The sequence below is a fragment of the Rhinopithecus bieti genome, unplaced genomic scaffold, assembly GCF_001698545.2.
Source record: "Rhinopithecus bieti isolate Rb0 unplaced genomic scaffold, ASM169854v2 scaffold_37555, whole genome shotgun sequence".
Taxonomy (NCBI): Eukaryota; Metazoa; Chordata; class Mammalia; order Primates; family Cercopithecidae; genus Rhinopithecus; species Rhinopithecus bieti.
This window is the reverse complement of record NW_016815947.1, coordinates 292,158-312,042: the sequence shown is the minus strand read 5'-3', so window position 1 is coordinate 312,042 and position 19,885 is coordinate 292,158. Positions and strand designations below refer to the sequence as shown.

Below are 19,885 nucleotides of genomic sequence, written 5' to 3'. Positions count from 1 at the left end.
AGTGGAAGGCAATGCTCACTTTTTAAGATGTTGTTGAAAAACCATAGTGTTGAGCATTTTCAATATGCCCAACATTGTAACTAAGATGTGAGGGTATAAAGGCGCAAAAGACGTGATGTGATGGTTGCCCTGCAAGTGATAGCTTCACCTTCATCACATAGTCCTGAGCAACAGTAATGGATGACTAGTTTATTGATTACCTTCGGTACCAGGTGCTTTGTATACATTATCTCTAAAGCCTGACAACAACCCTGCAAAAAGATACTCTTAATGCCAGATGATGAAACTGAGACTAGAAAGGTTACATAATATGTTCAAGTCACACAATTAATGAGTAGCAAATCCCAGGGTAGAAAATGAGGTCTCGGCCGGGCACGGTGGCTCAAGCCTGTAATCCCAGCACTTTGGGAGGCCGAGACGGGCGGATCACGAGGTCAGGAGATCAAGACCATCCTGACTAACACGGTGAAACCCCGTCTCTACTAAAAAAAAAAAAATACAAAAAACTAGCCGGGTGAGGTGGTGGGCGCCTGTAGTCCCAGCTACTCGGGAGGCTGAGGCAGGAGAATGGCGTAAACCCGGGAGGCAGAGGTTGCAGTGAGCTGGGATCCGGCCACTGCACTCCTGCCTGGGCGACAGTGAGATTCCGTCTCAAAAAAAAAAAAAAGAAGAAAATGAGGTCTCTCTGGCCAACTCCAAACTGGGGAAACTGGGGCCAGAAAGATTCAGTCGTTTGGCAAAAGTCTGCTGTCAGTTGATAGCAGAGTTGGGATCAGAACACTAGCCTCTGACTCTAGTCCTTATGAGCTGAGCTGACTCCACACTGTGTTCAGCACCGCCTTGGCTGGCATTGCCTGGCCCCTCTTTACCTTCATTGTTCTGAATGCCTTTTATTCAGTCCTGAGGTTTTCAAACATGTCCTTTCCAGATCCATTGTTTTGAGGGACAGTGACCTTCTCAGCTGATCCTGCCCAGGAGTGGGGAGATGTTACTGAAGCCAGACCACCCAGAGACTTCCTGAGGGCAGGCTGGAGAATCAGGGCATCAGCCAGGTGATCTGTAAGGTCACAGCCTGATCTGCTCTCCATGATGAAGGTTCCTCCCTAGGGAGTGTGACTCATTCATGGAGAGAAAGCTCTGGATCTTAACTCCCCTCTGCGAGACTGCTGGGCTTTGTCTCAGGTGATCACCTTGACTGCTGGCAAGTTCTGTCCCTAAAGGACAAAGACAGTCAGCTGGTAATGGTGAACTTCCTAGTGAGAAAAGAGGACTTTTGAAGAAGGAACCTGTTCAATGAGCACCGTTATTGTCTCAGAGAACCTGTGGCAGGGGCGTGTCATGAGTGAAGTTATGAGGGGGTTCCATGTCTGGTAGGGAGAGATGATATAAAAGAGGTCATGAGAGGCCAGGAGAAAGGAGAGATACACAGAGAAAGGAGAGAGAGAGAGATAATATGAAGTAGGACAGTTGGTTCTTTACTCCACATCTTTCTTTCACACCTTGAACTACTGGCCCAGTTTCTACCATGATTTTCTAACCTTAGTTTTCATATTGCCTCTTAATGTAAACATGATCTATATCTAAGGGCTTACACATTATTATTGTTGCTGTATTAGCATCAATGGGCCATTTCCATTCAGTTTCTATAAATGGGATCTCATACCACCTCTCTGCCCCGAATTCCCCCCTCGCCTCTCTCTCTCTCTGTGTGTGTGTGTGTGTGTGTGTCTGTCTCTCTCTCTGTCACACACACACCCCACACACTAGTGAAAACTGCAGGGTCATTTGCTGCACCCTGGAGATTACTTTGTGTTTGAGAGTCCCAAGAAAAACCCATCAGCCGTCAAGGGTTTTAATTATTTATTTTTAATCACACAAGGAATGCATGACTATGTTCTGGTTGTAAAAAATTCACACAATACATCTGAAATGAAAGTCTCCCCAAGGGAATAATTTTAAACAGCTCTGGTCCTCACCCACCAGCCCCCCGGTCTGTGGTGGACCAGTGCTGGGAGATGTCAGTGGACCTGGTAAAGGTTTAGGGAAACACTGAGCTCTTGCAATACAGGGAAGGCTAGGGAAGCAGGGATCAACTGTGAAATGAAATGGGAGTAGTTAATGGAACTTATCCTTTACATTTAGGAGTTGTTGACTTTGCCAGGGATGTGCTCTTCAATTTTTGCAGTTTTCTTTTAAGGGAGTGAGGAAGAGGAGGCCTGGGCTCCTGTATCTCTGTAGGTACTCACTCTTTTCTCTAATGGGCTGCCTGAAGACAGCAAGCATCACAGGCAGACGCTCAGCATTCTGCTGTACTTGCCCATAGCAAGTGGTAAGATTTTTGTCAAATTCATGTGTTTCTCACCAATATTCTAATATTGGGTATTTCCTTTATGACTTGATAAGCCCCTGTACAAATTTGCTACGGGGCCAAATGGAGATGAATGAAGAGTTTTAGTAAAGAAGTCAGAAATGTATTGAATGAAAGAAAGATCCAGATAGAAAGTCTCTTGGAGACCACTGATTTAGTTCTTCACTTTTTAGAAGAAGACATGAAAGTCCAGAGAGGTTTTGTCCAATGCCCCAAGTTACATAGGCAGAGTTGGGAGCACAGAGAAAACCAGAATTCCGGTTTCAGACTCCCAGCCTGGTGTTCCTTCCATTACGCCAATGTTGGAATCCCCCCACCACTGCTAGCTACCTAGAAAACCTGGGCTGGTCTCAATAACCCTGGGCCCCAGTTTTATCATCACTCTATCTCCCTTAGGGTAGCATCGCTAAGAGCATCTAATAAAATTGTGACTGTTAAGTACCATGCAAATAGCCAAGCAATTTTTAAGCACACACAAAAAAATGAACTTCTTTTCAGTTACTGGAAAGACACATTCTTCATTAGTCAGTCATGTACAGTAGCGTTTCACGAAGCATCACCTAACTGGATCAAAGATTTTAGGAATCTGACTCTGGAAGCTTTGCTGTTTTATTTTGTTTTGCCTTTTGAAGTTTCTTAAAAATTGGTGTTATATGATCATAGGACATTATTTTAAATTCATTTAGGTGTGATAATGGTGCTGTGATTATGTTGGCAGATGTTATTAATTTGGGGAATGCATGCTGAAGTACTTCTGGGTTGTTTAGGGTTATTATTTAAGTGTTATATATTATGACATCTGTAATTTACCTTTTAATGGTTCAGCAATTATAAACCCATGCATATGTGGGCACATACATATATGGAAAAACATTAACATTTTTTGAATCTAGGTATATTACATGTGTGGGTGTTGAATATACTATTGTTCTATTTTTCTATATATTTGAAAATTTTTATAATAAAGTAGCCTATAAAATAAATTCTTCCAATGACTCTGATTCTCTCTAATGTTTTGAGAACCACTGATGTAGAGCTGTAGAACGTGTGACCAATGACAGTCTGTGAGTGGTCTCTCCATGTGACTGATTATGACATGGGATTGTCTATGCTCCTGGTTCCAGATTAAGACGAAAATAAAAGAAAATCTTTCAAATTTCCTCCTTGGTGTCTCATCAGAATTGGAACCACTTTTCCTCTGAAATAGTGGTGAGGTTCTATTTTCCCTTGCTTTGTTTTGACAGTCTGATTTGTCTGTTAGTCTGAAATATTGAAACAGTACGCCATCTTTCCCATGTCCAGGGAGGCCTACAGGTGGAACTGATTGGACTTGAAGGTATTGATTAGATCAGTGGTTCCCAAACTTGGGTGCCTAGAGACATCATCCATAAAATTTCAGCAGGCTTAGGGTGAGGCAGTGGCATGTGACTCTTAGCAATAACAAGAGATAATTCTAATGTATATCTAGGTTTGAGACCCAGTGTTTTAAACTATGATGACAACAAAATCAAGGTCATGGATTTGGTTCCTAATTTAAGAGATATTTAGCTTTGCATGAGGAAAAGTTCATAGTACGTTCTAACACCATACTCTGTTCTATACATTTTAAAACTAGAGTCCTGGTTAGAAAAAAATGAACAAGAAAAAGAAAAGGTCAATGAATTAGGGCAATTTACACAGTGAACAACAACATAGTATATATACTATATTACTTATTAGATATACTATATAGTTATTTTTATATATATATATGTGCAAATCATATAATATATAGTATCATATATATAATATTGGATTTTTCCTTCTTGTTAGAACCTTGGTACATTCTGTTATAGAGGGTGGTGCTACATGTTACTGATGGGTGAAATAGGTTTTATTCGTTTTTCTTTGATTACCAAATGTATAACTACCTCAGAATTTTGGATGAAAAGTCAAAATGTTTTGTTCAGCATCAGTGAATCGTGATAAAAATGAGTGATGTTTTTAATGAAGAACACTCGATGAAACCACTTACCAGGCAAGCATGAATAGGAGAAAACTGAACCTCAGGAAACAGAAAAATTACCCCCTCTCACCAAACCATTTGTCTATTTTATGAATTAACACTTTCTGGGGCCTCTAAGAAAGGAAACGTGCTGTAAAGAAAACAAGAGGCAGCTCTCTGGCATAGCCTTCTTTTCTGCAGTAGGAATCAGCAGGATCCTTCCAGCACCCCATAAGGCAGCTTCCCTTTCTTATGTAATAGCGTCTTTGCGGCTTAACCTTTAATTAACCAAGAGATGTCATCCAAGAAAACAGTTTGCAAGGAGAGGATGCCTGGTTTAATTAAAAGATTTTTTAGTTATTAAGGAAATCAATAATTTGGAATTCGGGCCTGAGAGCAGTGATAGGGGAAGAAATCACTGAGAGGAACTTTTCCATCTCTCTGGGTAATGGATTTTAACCCTATGATCTGCACTGCTTTAAAACCCCCAGGGGAGTGGTCCAGGGCATGGAGAAGGATGCTTATCACTCATCATTTTTAAATCTACATCCCAGATCTAAGAGAGCAGTTCTGTCTTATATGGGAGAAGCCCAACCTTTTTGGAATGCAGTTATCCTGGCAATTGAAAGAAATAGGAAACCTTTATAAATTGAAAATCTCCTACCTCATAAGTATAAGCTATTTTTTTCCCCAAAGAGATGCATTATTTCTCCCTGAGGATTTGCACTTGAACTGTACATCAGGCGTTTTCCCATTACTGCTCCAACTGGCCTTCTTCGGATCAAGCTAGAAAAAGGGATTTGGCTCTTTGGAGCATAAGAGAAATATTATTTTCACTTGTCTCATGAAAATGATGACACAAAAGGTGAAATAGCCAGAGGATGGGCAAAATAAATTGTCTGTATGGCAAAACTGTAAAAGAAAAGAGTTTTTATTTTAAAAAACAGCATTCTGCCAACAGGGGAATGATATTAATATCATCATCTGATGCAGCCCAGTTGAGTTCAAACGCTGAAAGCACTTCTCAAATAATCTATGTTTAATTAACATTTGCACAGCACTTAGAGAGGGAAACTGAAGACAGGTGCAGTGCATAGCTGCAAAAGTGACTTTACTGTTGCAATGTATCTATTTCTCAGGTGGACTGAAGCGCCTCTATCTAAGGCTCAACATTACTCAACAGAAACCCAAGAGGAAGGACCAGATCTTTTAACACTCAAGCCTTTGTTCAAGTCACCAGCTTACATTTTCTAGAAGAGCTGGAAAAGGCCTTATTTATTTGTATTCCTCACAGCAAATTGCCCAGAGTCTTGGTCACAGTGTCTTTGTTCATTGTTTTGCTCATTACCTAGAAACTTCTGGGCTTAGCAGCCTCCCCACCCCACCATAGAAATGCCTCAGCTCCCTGATTCACTTGTCCTGTGAAACTTAGTGAGGGATGTCACTTGGGAGCAATGTTGGGTAATCTGATATGTTGTAGCCCACAGTTTACCAATGAACTCATCCTGCTGTTGGCAGTTCGTGCAATTTCTCTGTGCTCCACTTTTCTCATTAACAAAATGAGGAGGATTGAATTACATTAGAGTCCAAGGCCCCTCCTAATTTAATCTGGTGCACTCTTTCCCCTTCATCCTGGCTGGGTAGATCTGTTCCCACATTAGAAAATGGAGACCAGGAAAACTTCAGTGCTTATGGAAACACTAGTGGTTGGAGTAGAGGTTGCAAACTGGCAAGCAGCAGGCTGGATTCAGACTGCAGACCTGTTTATTTAGCCCATCCAATGTTTTGGTGGGCTGGTGGTGGGGGTGATTGAATTCGCTGATAACAGTTAAATTCCAGAAGGTTTCACATCATTATCTGGACTTAGGCTTTTGCTGAGAGGTTGGAAAACTCTGGCAACACTTTATTTGCACTGGCAATGATGAGTTGGAGCTGATTCCTTGCTAGTCCAGTGTGGACCCCACTACTCCCTACTGTGTCCTCAACATGAAGGTTGAATAGTGGTTTCAACAATAGCAGTTGTTGTCATTGTGTTTATGCTGTTTTTCCCCTGACCCTATCCCATTTCACTCATTCATGTTACTTTCATGGCCCATGTAGGTATGTGAGTGAGAGGAAGAGGTTGTTGGAAGAATGATTGGTGTCTGGTGTCAGGAATCCCTTGCCCTTCAAAGAGACAGTGTGCTTCTACCTGGCTGCTTCCATGAGCTGCAACATGGGTAAAACATCTTCAGCTGGGTGGATAGGATAAGACTGTCATTGACTGATATGCGCAACCTAATGACTTCCTTAGTTACTTAAAGCTGGCTTCATTTGTCCAAATTGTCTGTTCTTTGGATAATCATCTTGCCTATTGTTTATTTAGAATAATGTCCCACATGAACATTTAGAGTATCCCAAGTTCAGCACACACACAAAAGAACTTAAATAGCAAACCTACATTTTTACTCCTCTAAGAAAATCAAGTTTCCTTCTAGAACCATCACCAGAAGTCCTTCTGTTCATTACAGTGGCCTCTAATTTATTGTCTAAAATAGAAATTTATTGAAAGTAAAATGATGCAGTATTAATAATTATGCCAGAAAAATCAGAATAAACCAGGATTTTCCCAAGCAAACTGGGGCATAAAGCCACCCTGCTCAATGTGCAATATCTAGTAGTGACTTGATGACAAAATCTGCCATCGGCCACTATAGGTTATACTGGATTGTCCCACGTCCACTCCTGGGGTATGCTTGGCTCCTCTTGCTGTTGAAGTCCTATCCAGACTGGAGAGGCCCCATCACAGTTCTCTATTCCTTCTTGGATCTGAGGTCTCCTGCCCACTTCTACCTTTCACTCATGCCTCTCAGCTTAAGCTTAACAGGAAACACTGTCTTTGTCAGAGATAATGCAGGTGGCTCTCAGATTTGGCTGTCTGAAATTGGGGACCTGGGGAGTGACATCTGTCCTTAGATCTATTTCTTCACCTGTGCTGCCCTCTTTCAGAGTCTCCTCTAGATAATTCAAGGGAAATAATTTTCTTTTTCTTTTCTTTTCCTTCTTTTTCTTCTTTTCTTTTCTTTTTTGAGATGGAGCTTCACTCTTGTTGCCCAGGCTGGAGTGCAATGGCGCGATTTCAGCTCACTACAACCTCCGCCTCCCAGATTCAAGCCGTCCTCCTGCCACAGCCTCCCGAGTAGCTAGTAGCTGGGATTACAGGTGCCTGACACCATGCCCAGCTAATTTTTGTATTTTTTAGAAGAGACAGAGTTTCGCCATGTTGGCCAGGCTGGTCTCAAACTCCCGACCTCAGGTGATTCGCCTGCCTCGGCCTCCCAAAGTGCTGGGATTACAGGTGTGAGCCACTGCGCAGGTCTCTTTTATTTTCTTTAGGCAAACTGGGTCATACCTTCATGCTAGAACTTTGCATATTCTATGGGGGCGGGGGGAGGTGGGGGAAATTTCTCAGATCACCACAGGGCACCATCAATGAAGATCAAACCACTTTACACAACCAGCAAAGACATATCATTGTAGCAGTATTAAGTTTTACACTTGGCATTTGGGTGAGGAACAAAGAAAGTTTGGGGCATTTCAAACAGTAAAAGAAGCAGGCTTTTGAAATGCAAAGATATAGATCCCTTTCAAGGAATCGAATATAAGAATAAAAGGAGGGAGAGGAGTTGAGGGTAGTGGGCTGGTGAAAGGAGTTGTTCAACGGAAAGAGAAAGATCCAGAAAGGTGACTGTCAGATCCCTTAGATAAAGCCACCCATCTACCCATCAAAGATGAGAGGAAAATCCAGCTGGCTTTATTTTTTTGACAAAGGTGCACCGATGTGGCAGAAAGATGAGGTAAGGGGTTGGTAATAGCTCATCCTCATTCACCACGTGGTTTGAACTATTCCATCACTCACTCTATAAGAAAGCCTTGCAGGAGACCCGGGACATGCGGTTTTGACAGGATCTACAGTGGCAAGGAAAATGGAGAGGAACACAGAGGAAAGGGGGGCTGATGTATTATTTACAGTGGAGAACTTGAACAGAGTCAACTGCAGGAGTCAGCCCAAAGACCTGTATCTGTATAACTGTGGAATAAAGACAGACAGATCTTTGAATTTTCACTGCTGCTCTTTTTGCTGCTGGGGAACCCTGCCAGGGCTGGGCCAGCATGTGTGCGGCTCATCTTCTCACTGTGCTGCAATCTGCCCTGCTACCGCTTACCTTCCCCTATGGCCCAGAAGAGGTAAAGACCTCAACAGAAAACTGTCTGGGCCTCTGTGGGCGAAATTTCATTAGGTTGGCACAGAGGGTGTCTCGCTGGTTGTGACAGGTCTAATAAGTGTGCAGATGGCAAGATGCAAACACACAGTCACTAGCACACACACAGCCTCCCTGAAGTCACTCAGTGGGCAGAGAGGAGGGACTTGGAGAATCTGATGCAAAAGGAACAAAGGCTGCAACCTCTGCAGTGGGCTGAGCGAGAATGACGGGGAGACGGCTACAGGAAATGAGAAGCGAAGTGTGAGAATCCACAGCAAAAGCCACCGCAGAGCATATGCATCGGACTTCACAGCTTCCTCCTGCTTCCAGCTTGCATTTGCTCCATATGCTGCTTTACACTGCTTTCCGGGCCGTAATGGGTTTCATTCCATAGTTTTTATACTAATATGAATGACTCACATCTGCTCCAGCATCCAATTTGCTCTCTAATGTCTTCGGCTGTGAGGAGAGAACAGCTTACACAGAACTCGCCAACAACAGGAGTGATAAAGAAGGTCCTGATCCAAGACAAGAAAGGTCAGAACCCTAAATGCGTCAGCTGGGAGGGTCTTTGAGAGAACATGACATTGCAGATGGGAAACCACAGACCCAGAGAAATGTGGAGCTTGGCTCCACAATATCAAGACTGAGGAGGCAGATCTGTTTTAGGGCACCAGGAGAGTACTAGTTCAGAGTGTATTTATTTTTTTCATTTCCTGCCATGTTAAATCTTTTGCTAGGAGCTTTTCTTCCCCATATTGGCTGTGATAAGAAAAAAGTAACTTGGATTAATCGCCAATGATAGCTAATCCCCCGCTGGGATCAGCCATACTCTGCATTACTTAAGCTTGTTATTTTATTTATTCATTTTTTGAGACAGGGTCTCGCTCCATCACCCAGGCTGGAGTGCAGTGGTGAGATCACCACAGCCTCAAAATCCTGGGCTCAAGTAATCCTCCTGTCTTAGCCTCCCAAGTGGCTGGGACTACAGACACATGCCACTTTGCCTGGCTATTTGTTGTTGTTGTTTTTAGAGGCAAGGTCTCGCTATGTTGCCTAGGCTTAAAGCTGGTTATTAAAGAGTTTCAAATCTATTCCTGAGCATGGGGGACCCCTGGATAGACTGGGTGCCTGGAGAGACCTACAGAACTGGACCCCACACATGGACACTCACTTCACTTCCAGATGTTTGAAGTCCCACTTGAAATCTACTTCAGTCCTAACGACATTTACTGGTTTGACAACCTAAACTGATATGATCTCTAGCTGGATCAGCTAATGACACCTAGCAAAACTGGATTCCCTTGACAGCTTCCATAGGCCCAGGAAGTCTTCCTCACTTGAGTAGAGGACAAAATAACGATTTGAGAAGAAAATCATTCCTGGAAGGAAATTCCCACTCTCTGAGACATTGCAGGCCCTGCATGGAGCTGCCTTCACCCCAGGGCCTCAGTTTCCCCATTTGCCAAACAGTCAGAATGAGGCACCTCAGCATCTCAGCAGTGTGGTGGTGCTGCACCATCTCAAAAGCTTGGCGGTGTTCTTGTGTAACTGTCTGCCATCTGTTACTCAGAAGCGGTATTACAAAGCACTGAGCAATGGCCTCCTGTGCTGCAGCTTCTGCCTGGAGCCAACAGCAGCTCAGCAGCTTGCCTGGGGGGTCCCCTGCAGAGCCTGCAGCAGAACGCTTTGTAGGCCCGAACCTGCAGGTCCAGGGTGAGGCTCCTGAAAGAGGTCCAAAGTGCTTGGGATGCTGCAGAGGTGAGTTCTCTTGCTGCTCCCCCTACTCCTCCCATGATGGTCATTTACCTGGGCCCTTTACTGGGCCAAAGCATTGGCTGGGGAGCCTGCTCCCAACTTTCAGTGTGCAGAGTTCTGATAAAGGCAAATGCTAGATCAATCCTGGGGTTCTGTGTGATGGTCTTAGAGCGCAGGTAAATCTTGAAAGGGCTGGCAACAGTGTTCACCTTTTCTGGGCTGTTTAATTTCAACTGCGGTTCTCAACCCCAAACTTATCTACAGCTCAGTCAAGAACTCTCTGGGGTTGTGAGGCAGGACTTCCCTGTGGCTGAAAGATAAGGTACCCAAAACAGGAGGCTTTGAGTAGATGCCTCCATTTCTCAGTACACGTCTTTGGGGAGACATCTTATTGGAGAAGGAATTCTGGAGCCCTGATTTACAGCTGTCTCACCTGCACAGAGGTATGGGAGCTTCCCCTACACTAAGCTCTGTGGGGAGAGAGGGGCAGGGAGGATGGTGGCTGCCACAGTGGGTGTATCATTTTCACCTCTCCAAGAAACTGGATGAAGCAAGCAACCCACCAACAAAAATGGCATGGTTCCTGCTGCCTCTGCTCCCTGGACAGAGCAAGGTTTTCTCCCCTTTGAGTGCTCAGATAACACCAGCACCTTGCATTCAGCTTTCACCACTACTCATCTGCTTGTCAGAGGAGGTATTTTCTCTCCATTTTACAGATGAGGAATCGAAGGCTGGGGGAAGGTAAATGACTCACCCAAGACTCACACAGTGAGTGTGACAGCTAGGTCAGTACTCTCTGGTCAATGATCTGGCCATGATTCCAGCCTACTTGAGCCTACATGGGAATTGGAGTCAGAATTTGCTTTGCTTCTAGATCCAAGCGGTTTTAATCTGCAAGTGGGAGGGGGATGCACTTCCCAAAGGACCTTGGGAAAAGGGGCTTTTGAAAGATCACCCTCTGCACCCAGTATCCCCCTGCCCAGGGTCACTTTCCAAGAATCCCAAGTGGTTGCTCCAACTTTGGACCTCTTTTTTTGAAAGCACAAAGCCCTGATGCTTACAGGGAGAGAAAACCTTCATAGGAGATAATTGCGCCTTAATTTTTTAAAGGATATCTTTAAAGTTAAATTTAGACCAGCTCAGCTTTCCTTCCATTAAGCAGTAAAAGTTACCAGGCACCTGCAGGCAGGCATAGAAACACCCTGCAGGGTTGGCTGAACGCGGCCTTGGCCCTCAGTGGCCAGGCAGATGAACCGCGGGGTTGGGGCAGCAGCACTGACGGCACCCTGGGATCCCAGCGCTGGCTGTGGTAGAACAAGTACCTTGACGGTGGGACCTTGGCTTGAGCGCCACGTGCAGCCCCCGCGATGAGCGGGAAAGTCCTCCCAGGCACAGCGCCGCCTGGCGCGAGCCGGCCCTTGGGTCCCAGCTGGCAGCTGGGGGGTGGCGGGCATCCCAAGTGCACCGCTCCCGCCCCGCCTTGCCCCAACCCACGATGGTCTGGGAGCTGCACCCAGGGCTCGGCGCGGGCGGTCCCGCAACAGCACCGAGCAATTCGGTCGCCGGGCGGCAGTAGCGCCCCCTCTCAGAGCCCCGCTCACTCCCACCTGGGCTCGCTCGGAGTCGGCCTGTCTGTCGGGCCCGCCCTCCCGGCTCACTCCCTCCGCCCTCGTGCTCCTCCCGGGGTGCTTGGCACAGCCTCGGATTCCTCCCTCTCGCTGCTCCAGTCAGTTTCCCTATCGGCAGCGGCGGCAGTAGCCGCGGTGGCGGCGTGGGGAACATCTAGGCAGCCACCGCGCTTCTCGCGCTGGAGCGGGCGTCCAGCTTGGCTGCCCTCGGTCCTTCCCTGTCACGTTTCGGGTCGCCCCGCGCCCCCCACCCAGGCTAGCTTCTCTTCAAAGCGGGAAGGGCGCCTTGCAGGATCCCGCCGCCCCTCCACCCGGATCCTAGGTCTGGCGCTCCCCAGAGCGAGGCGCTCGCCAGGACTCCTGCCCCGCCAACCCTGACCGCCGGGGGGTGCCCCAGGGACGTAGCGCCGCGGAGAGGAAGAGGCAAAGGGGACCATGCGGCGCCTGACTCGTCGCCTGGTTCTGCCAGTCTTCGGGGTGCTCTGGATCACGGTGCTGCTGTTCTTCTGGGTAACCAAGAGGAAGTTGGAGGTGCCGACGGGACCTGAAGTGCAGACCCCCAAGGTAGGCGGCTTGGCGGCTCTCTGGCGCGGAGCCCGCGTGCAGGGTTTCCGGGCTCCGGGGAAACCAGGGCGAGGGTCTGGGTGCTGAGAGCAGGTAACAGCCGCCGGATGTGGCTACCATGTGATGTCTCTGGATTTTAAAACGCTCGGGGGCATCTCCGGACCCGCGGGGTGCGTAAGTGGCAGTGGGGTGTGGGGGGTGGGCGCGCGCTCGCCTGCTGAGCGGAGCTCCCAACTTGAGCTGCGCGCGAGGGTCCCGAGGCGGAGAGGGCGCTGCGGACTGGCGGCCCAGGGGCTGGCGGTCTCCGGGCGCTGCCAGAGAGTCGCCGGCGGTTGGGTCGGGCGGCACGGCCGGCCGGTGCCAGCGCCCGGGCGAAGTGTGGCGGCTACGCTGACCTCCTTCCCGCAGCTGCCAGGCCCGACCTAGGGAGGCCGGAGGCCGGGTGCGCCGCCCGCGCCTGTGCGTTGCGGGTGAGCGCCTTGCAGCCTACCGGGCGGCTGCCATCCCTGTTCTCTAACTGTTTCGACCGTCTAAGCGGCAGTGGAAGTTGAATGTGCCCAGAACACCACGAAAGAGCCTGTAAAAACAGACGCCTTGGTATTGGCGGGGAGTTGAGGAAATGGCAATCCAAGTGGCTTTTCCAACTCCTGCCCAGTCAGTTCCTGTGAGGGAGCCAGAAGGTTCCCCCTATAGGTTCACTCTTACCTTCGGATTCAGAGCCCTGTAGGGGCAAAGGGAAAACTTCCCCATGGCTCTCTGAAGGTTCACTGGAAATCAGTTGACAAAAGGCAGATCAATAGGAGGAAAGGCATAGTAATTTATTTGATCATAGTTTTTCGTGACATAGGAGCCTTCAGTTTTCTCTTCACAGATTTGGCCCGGGGACACTGAAGGGGGATTTCCTGGCCAGCAAGGCAATCTTTATAAACTGGGTCCAGTACAGTCGTCTAGGGGTCTGGGCAAAAGCCTTGGAGGAGCTTACAGTCGGAAATGGGAGACTGAAAAACAGGAAGATGTGGGCGGGAGGTGGAGTCTCACTAGTTAAGTACAGTACGGAGCGCCTACTGTGTGCCAGGTGCATAGTAGGTGCCTTCCTCATAAGTAGTTGTAGGAGTTGGGTGGTAATATGCTTGTTTCATAGATCAGGAAAACAGGTTCAGGGTCTTTAAGTCACTTACCTTAAGTCATTCTACTGGTTTGAACGCTAACCTCCACACACAGGGTTTCCAGTATATCAAGTTGCCTCTCGGTTTCCCCTTTTTAACAAAGTCTTTTAGCACTTATGTTCCGGAATCTTGCCAGTGCTCAGTCGATTTCAACAAGCATTTATGTAGCACCTATTGTGTGCTCAGGCAGTGTGTTAGGTGCTATGAGTAGAGAGAGATAGAATTTATTCTCCAGGGGGAGAGGAGTTCATTGCACCAGGATGTGAGGTGTGCACAGGGCTAAGATGGTTCAGTGCACTGGGTGTCATGGGAGCCTGAGGGCTCCCTGGAGGAGGAGGACATAACAGAGCTGAGTTGAGAAGGATAAACAGGTTTGTCAATAGATAGAAAGGGCATTCCAGGTAGAGGTTAACTGCACGAAACAGGCTCAGAGGAATGACACAGCACGTTGTATGAGTGTGGCATAATTTGAGCACCAAGTGTGTGGAGGTTGGAGGGATAAAGTCTAGAGAGGTGTGTAGGGGCTGGGCGGGGTAGGATATTGTGGGTGTGAGGACCCCTGGAGAGGGTCAGGCAGTGAGGTGGCGAGGCCAGATCGATGACTTCAAACTACCTTTATAGCACTAGATCACTTTTCTCACTCAGCCCCTGACCATAGATCTGGAGAGCTTTTCTTCTTTTTCCCTGGGTGATTCTGCTCCCTGTGATGTAGTTAATGACGCCTGCAGAGACATGAACTTTCTCTGTTTTGCTTCGACCCTCATTGCCTTAAGCTTGCTTATTCTTAGTTTACACCAGGGATCTGGGATGAGAGATCTGTTTCCTTCTTTGTGCACTCTTTGTCCCTCCTCCTCTCCTGCCTCTTCTTATCCTGGCGTGTGCTCAGCACACATTTATCACAGGCAGCTGTATGCCAGGCTCTGTGCTGGGTTTGGGGGCTGCTATGCTGAGCATGCTGTGTCCCTGTCCTTTGGCCTGGAGGTAGGGGGCCACTGAAGTTCCTGGACAAGGCAGAATTACAAACACATGAGTGGTACTTTGAGGTGGAGAGTGGTTTAGTAGCAGGATTCAGGACATCGTACTGTGCAGTCACAAAAGAGGAGGTTTTCTAGTTTTGAACCAGTTGCCTTTTTCTTAACATCTTATTCCTTCTTTTCCTCATTTTCTGTATCCTTCTATAACCATGAATTTTTATAGACTTAGAAAATCTTGACGCCTTTTACTATCAGGTGTCTTCTTTTTTTGCTTGTTGTTAGTGTTTTTCTCCTTCCTGTTTCCCCCCTGTATGTGTGGCTTTGTGTGTCTACATATATGTATTGTGCGTATTTGTGGATGTATTTTGTGTCTGGTGGATGAACGTCACTCTGTATCTTATAGTGTGTATGTACCTGAGAAGACAGGAAGAAAGACAGAGACTCCTTAGGTAACGCCAGAACAGTTTTATTTCCTGTGACTGATGTAGACAGGAAATGTGTATGACATGTCCAAAGGAGCACAGTGGTACCAAAACCCGACTGCATGTCAGAATCACCTGGAGAGCTCCATTAACATGCATAGTTTTGGGCTTACTACAGAGATTATGACTCTGTGAGTTTGGGAGAAGGTTCTAGAATTACTGTTTTTACCAGGGCTGCATGTGATTCTGAACCAGCCTATTCATGGTTGGCATTTGGAAGCTAGATGAGGAATACCAAGTCTGTTGACTGTGGTTGGTTGACTCCATGTAAATATGGTCAAATGATTTTCTTCTTGAGTGTGCTCATGGACCTAACCCATGTGAGCCTATGTGTGCATATTAAATAACAGCCCTGAGCATTTCTCTTTACAAAGTCACAGACTCCATTTACATATATTAATTCATTTAATACTCACAACAAGTACACAAGGGAGACAAGAGAGTACTTGTATGCAGATGACATTAAGGAGGTGAAAAATTTGGCCCAAGCTAACCAGGCTGTCCAAGTGGCAGCATCAGGACGAGAATGGAATGGGATTCCTCCTGAAACTGCCCACTGCTTGCTTTTTCCATGCCGTTAAACCCAGAGACTGCCTGAATTGACAGCAGGAATTCCCCCACCCACTTCCCAGAGCTCCCATGGCTCATCCCTACATCCTCACCCTTAGAGAGCTCCAAGGGGGTTTGTGTAAGGGAGGTTCTAAGGCAGGAGTTACTGCAGAGGGACATCACCCCTGCCCTTGGAAGGCACCATGTGGGGCACAGGAAGCTCCCCTCACTGGAGGGAGCACACCCTGATGAGGAGAGTCCCTGTGATGGGGGGTTGCAGAGGCGTAGGTTTGGGAGGCATTTGCCAGTGCAGAGACTGTTTCTTCAACAGTAGGAATTCGGATGGGACTTCTATCCATCACAGGGAAAAAAAATGGTTTTTGAGTAAGTTCCGTGCTCTAGGTTTTCCTAGCATGTAATCATGGGGACAGGTCTTTGCCTTGGACATGCCGAAGCCTTGGAGAGGTTTTCTTCCTGCTCAGGCCTCTAGGCATCTTCCCAGCGTGGGTGAGGGAGTCAGCTTTTCTTCCAAAGCAAGGGGAGTGGGCTCCCTTCCCTTGAATATACTCAGAGAAGTCTGGAAAGGTGTAGAGATGGGAAAGAGCTGTATTAAGGGCTCCTGGCCTGGGGACCACCCGACCCTTAGATTCTGTGGAGCAGATTGCCTTCAGAGAGGCAGGTTCTGGTTCTGGGCCATCAGGCCATTGTTCTCTTTTCCTCATGGTCTTAGGAAATATCTCCATTCACCTAATGACAGGATCTGCAAAGTGGGCAGGATGAAATGAAATCTCTGGTTGCTGGACCCCAGTGCAGATGAAGAGAAGAAGGCTTGCTACACTCCTGGTTTAAGGAAATTTATTAGATTTTTTTCTTAGTTTCAAGAAGGGCTCGTTCTTTCTATTAATAGCCCAAGTAAAGAGTTCTTTAAATTGGACTTTTTAATGTTAATTTCATTCTTTTACTGCCTCCCCCCCCCCCAATTATCCAGCAAAGCTCTAATTTCTAACTGAAAAATCATGTAACAAATTCAGTGTTTTAATTCAGACTGTATTTGAATGGTAAATACTATGCCACTTAAAAGTAGCTGAAAAATGTTTTAATTTCTTCTCCCCCTATTATTCGTTTGCCATTTGGAGAATCATACAATAACTGACTAAAATTTAAAAAATATCAGCAAATTTGTCTCTTATTTCCAAGAAACTAAATATAGTCCCGGTGCTTAGGGCTTAGTAAAAGCAAAAGAACTGTAGGCCTGAGGGTAATTTTCGAGGAAGGTATTGGAAATGTAAAGGCTTTGAATAAAATGCCTCTGGCCCATGTAAGTGTATTGGTGCTGTACTAGAAATATAACAAACACCATTAAAAAATAGCTTGTCTTTCTGTAACATTTGCATCCCACCAATGCCTTAAATGTATGACACTGTTATTTTATTCCTCATTTAGTAGATAATTTCTCCCATTAAAAAAAGTCATGAATTTTAGAGAGAGACCTTATTAATCTACTGATGCTCGGTATGTGCATATTGGACTCTGTCCGGGGAATTTTGTAACCTTCCAACGGGTTCTTGTTGCCCACTTCCTAGACAGAGCCGATGTATCAAGGCAGGGGAATTGCAGTAAAGAGTTTAATTCACGCAGAGCGGCTGAATGGAAGATTGGAGTTTTATTATTACTCAAATCAGTCTCCCCGAAAATTCAGAGACTGTTTTGTTTTTTTTTAAGGATAATTTGGGGCCAGGGAGTGGGAAGTATTGATTGGTAGGGTTGGAGATGAAATCATAGGGAGTCGAAGCCATCCTCTTCTTCTGAGTCAGTTCCTGAGTGGGGGCCACAAGACCAGATGGGCCAGGGTGGCACTAGCTTGATCCACCCAGTGTAGGATCTGAAAAATATCTCAAGCACCAATCTTGGGTTTCACAATAGTGATGTTATCCCTAGGAGCAACTGGGGAGGTTTAGAATGTTGTGGCCTCCAGCTGCATGACTCCTAAACCGTCATTTCTTTTTTTTTTTTTTTTTTTGAGACGGAGTCTCGCTCTGTCGCTCAGGCTGGAGTGCAGTGGCCGGATCTCAGCTCACTGCAAGCTCCGCCTCCCGGGTTTTACGCCATTCTCCTGCCTCAGCCTCCCGAGTAGCGCCCGCCACCTCTCCCGGCTAGTTTTTTGTATTTTTTAGTAGAGACGGGGTTTCACCGTGTTAGCCAGGATGGTCTCGATCTCCTGACCTCGTGATCCGCCCGTCTCGGCCTCCCAAAGTGCTGGGATTACAGGCTTGAGCCACCGCGCCCGGCCTAAACCGTCATTTCTAATCTTGTGGCTAATTTGTTAGTCCTGCAAAGGCAGTCTGGCCCCCAGGCAAGATGGGGGTTTATTTTGGCAAAGGGCTGTTTTCATTTTTGTTTCAGTGTTCTTCCCAAAGTTAGTTCAGCCTACACCCAGGATTGAACAAAGACAGCTTGGAAGTTAGAAGCAAGATGGAGTCAGTTAGATCAGCTCCCTTTTGCTGTCCTAATTTTCTCATTGTTATAATTTTTGCAAAGGCAGTTTCAGTGTGACTCTGGCGTGACCAGAAGTAGCCCGTGATTAGATGCATGCTCATCCTTTCAGTTGATGTGCGGGTGCCTGTACAAGGTGCTGTGCTTTTTTTCCATTCTAAGGCAGTTCCCTGGAGCAGGCGTCTGGGTGGTGTTACACAGCTGGCTCCTGCAGAGGCTCTTGTGAGTGACTGAGAAACATGGAGATAGCAGGTTGGAATCCCAGGTAGTCAAGAAATTGTATGTGGTCACTTTCTAGATGTCAAGAAGCTTTTCTAAAACAAAAACAAAAACACTGAGCCTCTATCCCATGGGTCTGGTGAGAAATTCACCCTGGGTCATTTTTGGCCTTATTCTGGGTTGTCCCAAGGCCCAGGGGCTTGTGCAGAGTCCAGGCCTCTGGTTGTCAGCGCTGAGTCAGTGGTGACTGTGCCATGTCCCAGCTCCCTTTCACTCTCCTAGCCTACTCTCTCCCCCAGGTCCCTGCAGGAGGCCCTATCCCAGGGACCCACAGATGTCTGTTCTAGGGTAATCTCTTTTAGTCAGACTGGGGAGCTCTATGTCTCCCTAACCTTTGTTTCCCAAAGTGACCTGATGGTTTTGGAAAGAAATACCAGGAATTCCTGTCTCAAACTTCCCGAGGCACAGAATGATATCTACTCAAATCAGAGAAGACAGAGGGGCGAAGCAGGAAGGGAAGATCCATTAATGGCCCTGTCACAAGCCTCCGCAATCTGTCCAGAGACTAACCTTTTTCAGGGCTGCCCATCTGGTTGTATCATTTAAAAGTGCTAATTTCCACTCATCAGAGGTCATTTATAAACTAAACAGGGACAGAATAAGGCTGCCGTGGGCTGATGCCTGAAGCCCAGTATTCCTGCACAGCCTGGTTTTCATGCCCTCTGATTTTGCCTCCTGCGCCTACATCCTTCACCATGCCTCCCCATCCCAACTTTCTAAAGTGGTCCTGAGACCCAGGAACCAATTTTTGAAGACCTTCATTGCTTGAGTCCTTGTTTCATTTTTAATGTTTGCTGTATTGTCATCTTCTATAGCATCCCAAAGTCCCTAGTGCATTTTTTGGAAAATAATCTGAATTGGAAAGCAGGGCCAGATCCCCAGCTCCTCTCCTGGGGGAGTCTGTGAACCCTGCCATGGCTTTTGAACATTCTACCCCAGAGACCCAGAATCGTAGACTCGCCATCTGTGTGGGGAAATGAGTCTGGACGTGCCCGTGCCCTCTACCACTGGCTACAGACCCCTGCCACTTGCCTGCATTTATCCTGGGCTAGGTGTGAGCTTTTTTCCTGGCAGGGTCCTCAGAGACTCATGCTGCATGCAAGCGGCAGGAGATAGAGAGAGTCCCACCTTCTCTTCATAGCTCCCATCATGTCAAGATCAAGTATGTTTTACTCTCTGAGTTTCCTGATAGACACGGCAGCTGGTGCAGCCAGTGGCAGCGCCAGGGATGACTGAGATTCCTCTCTTCCTGGCTCAGTCTCCTTGACTGTGAAATGGGAGCAGCCCACTCTAGAACTGTCTGACCCCCACTTCCTTGCTGGCAGTCTGAGTCTTTTCAGGTTAGTTGTGAATAACTCTGAAGTGAGATCTTACGGCTATAAATAATTATACCGTG

At 46.8% G+C, this 19,885-nt stretch overlaps 1 protein-coding gene and 1 long non-coding RNA gene across 6 annotated transcripts in view; both read left to right on the top strand.

Moving 5' to 3' along the window:
• The first annotated feature begins 1,526 nt into the window (after positions 1 to 1,526).
• Positions 1,527 to 6,670, top strand: LOC108516626 (uncharacterized). Its single transcript, XR_001881885.1, has 2 exons — positions 1,527 to 3,577; positions 6,453 to 6,670. It is a non-coding gene; the product is annotated as an uncharacterized LOC108516626 (long non-coding RNA).
• A 5,133-nt stretch (positions 6,671 to 11,803) lies between these two features.
• GALNT14 (polypeptide N-acetylgalactosaminyltransferase 14) overlaps positions 11,804 to 19,885 on the top strand; it is a 235,575-nt gene continuing 227,493 nt past the window's right edge. For 3 of the 5 annotated variants that reach the window (XR_001881883.1, XR_001881884.1, XM_017854207.1), the window contains exon 1: positions 12,464 to 12,546. Coding sequence is in view for 2 of the 5 variants with exons in the window: in XM_017854208.1 (XP_017709697.1) it covers positions 12,418 to 12,546 (129 nt within the window). In the remaining 3 variants the exon portion in view is untranslated. Of the gene's footprint in view, positions 12,547 to 19,885 lie in introns of all 5 variants that reach the window. The other 2 variants (XM_017854208.1, XM_017854209.1) reach the window with 2 other exon arrangements.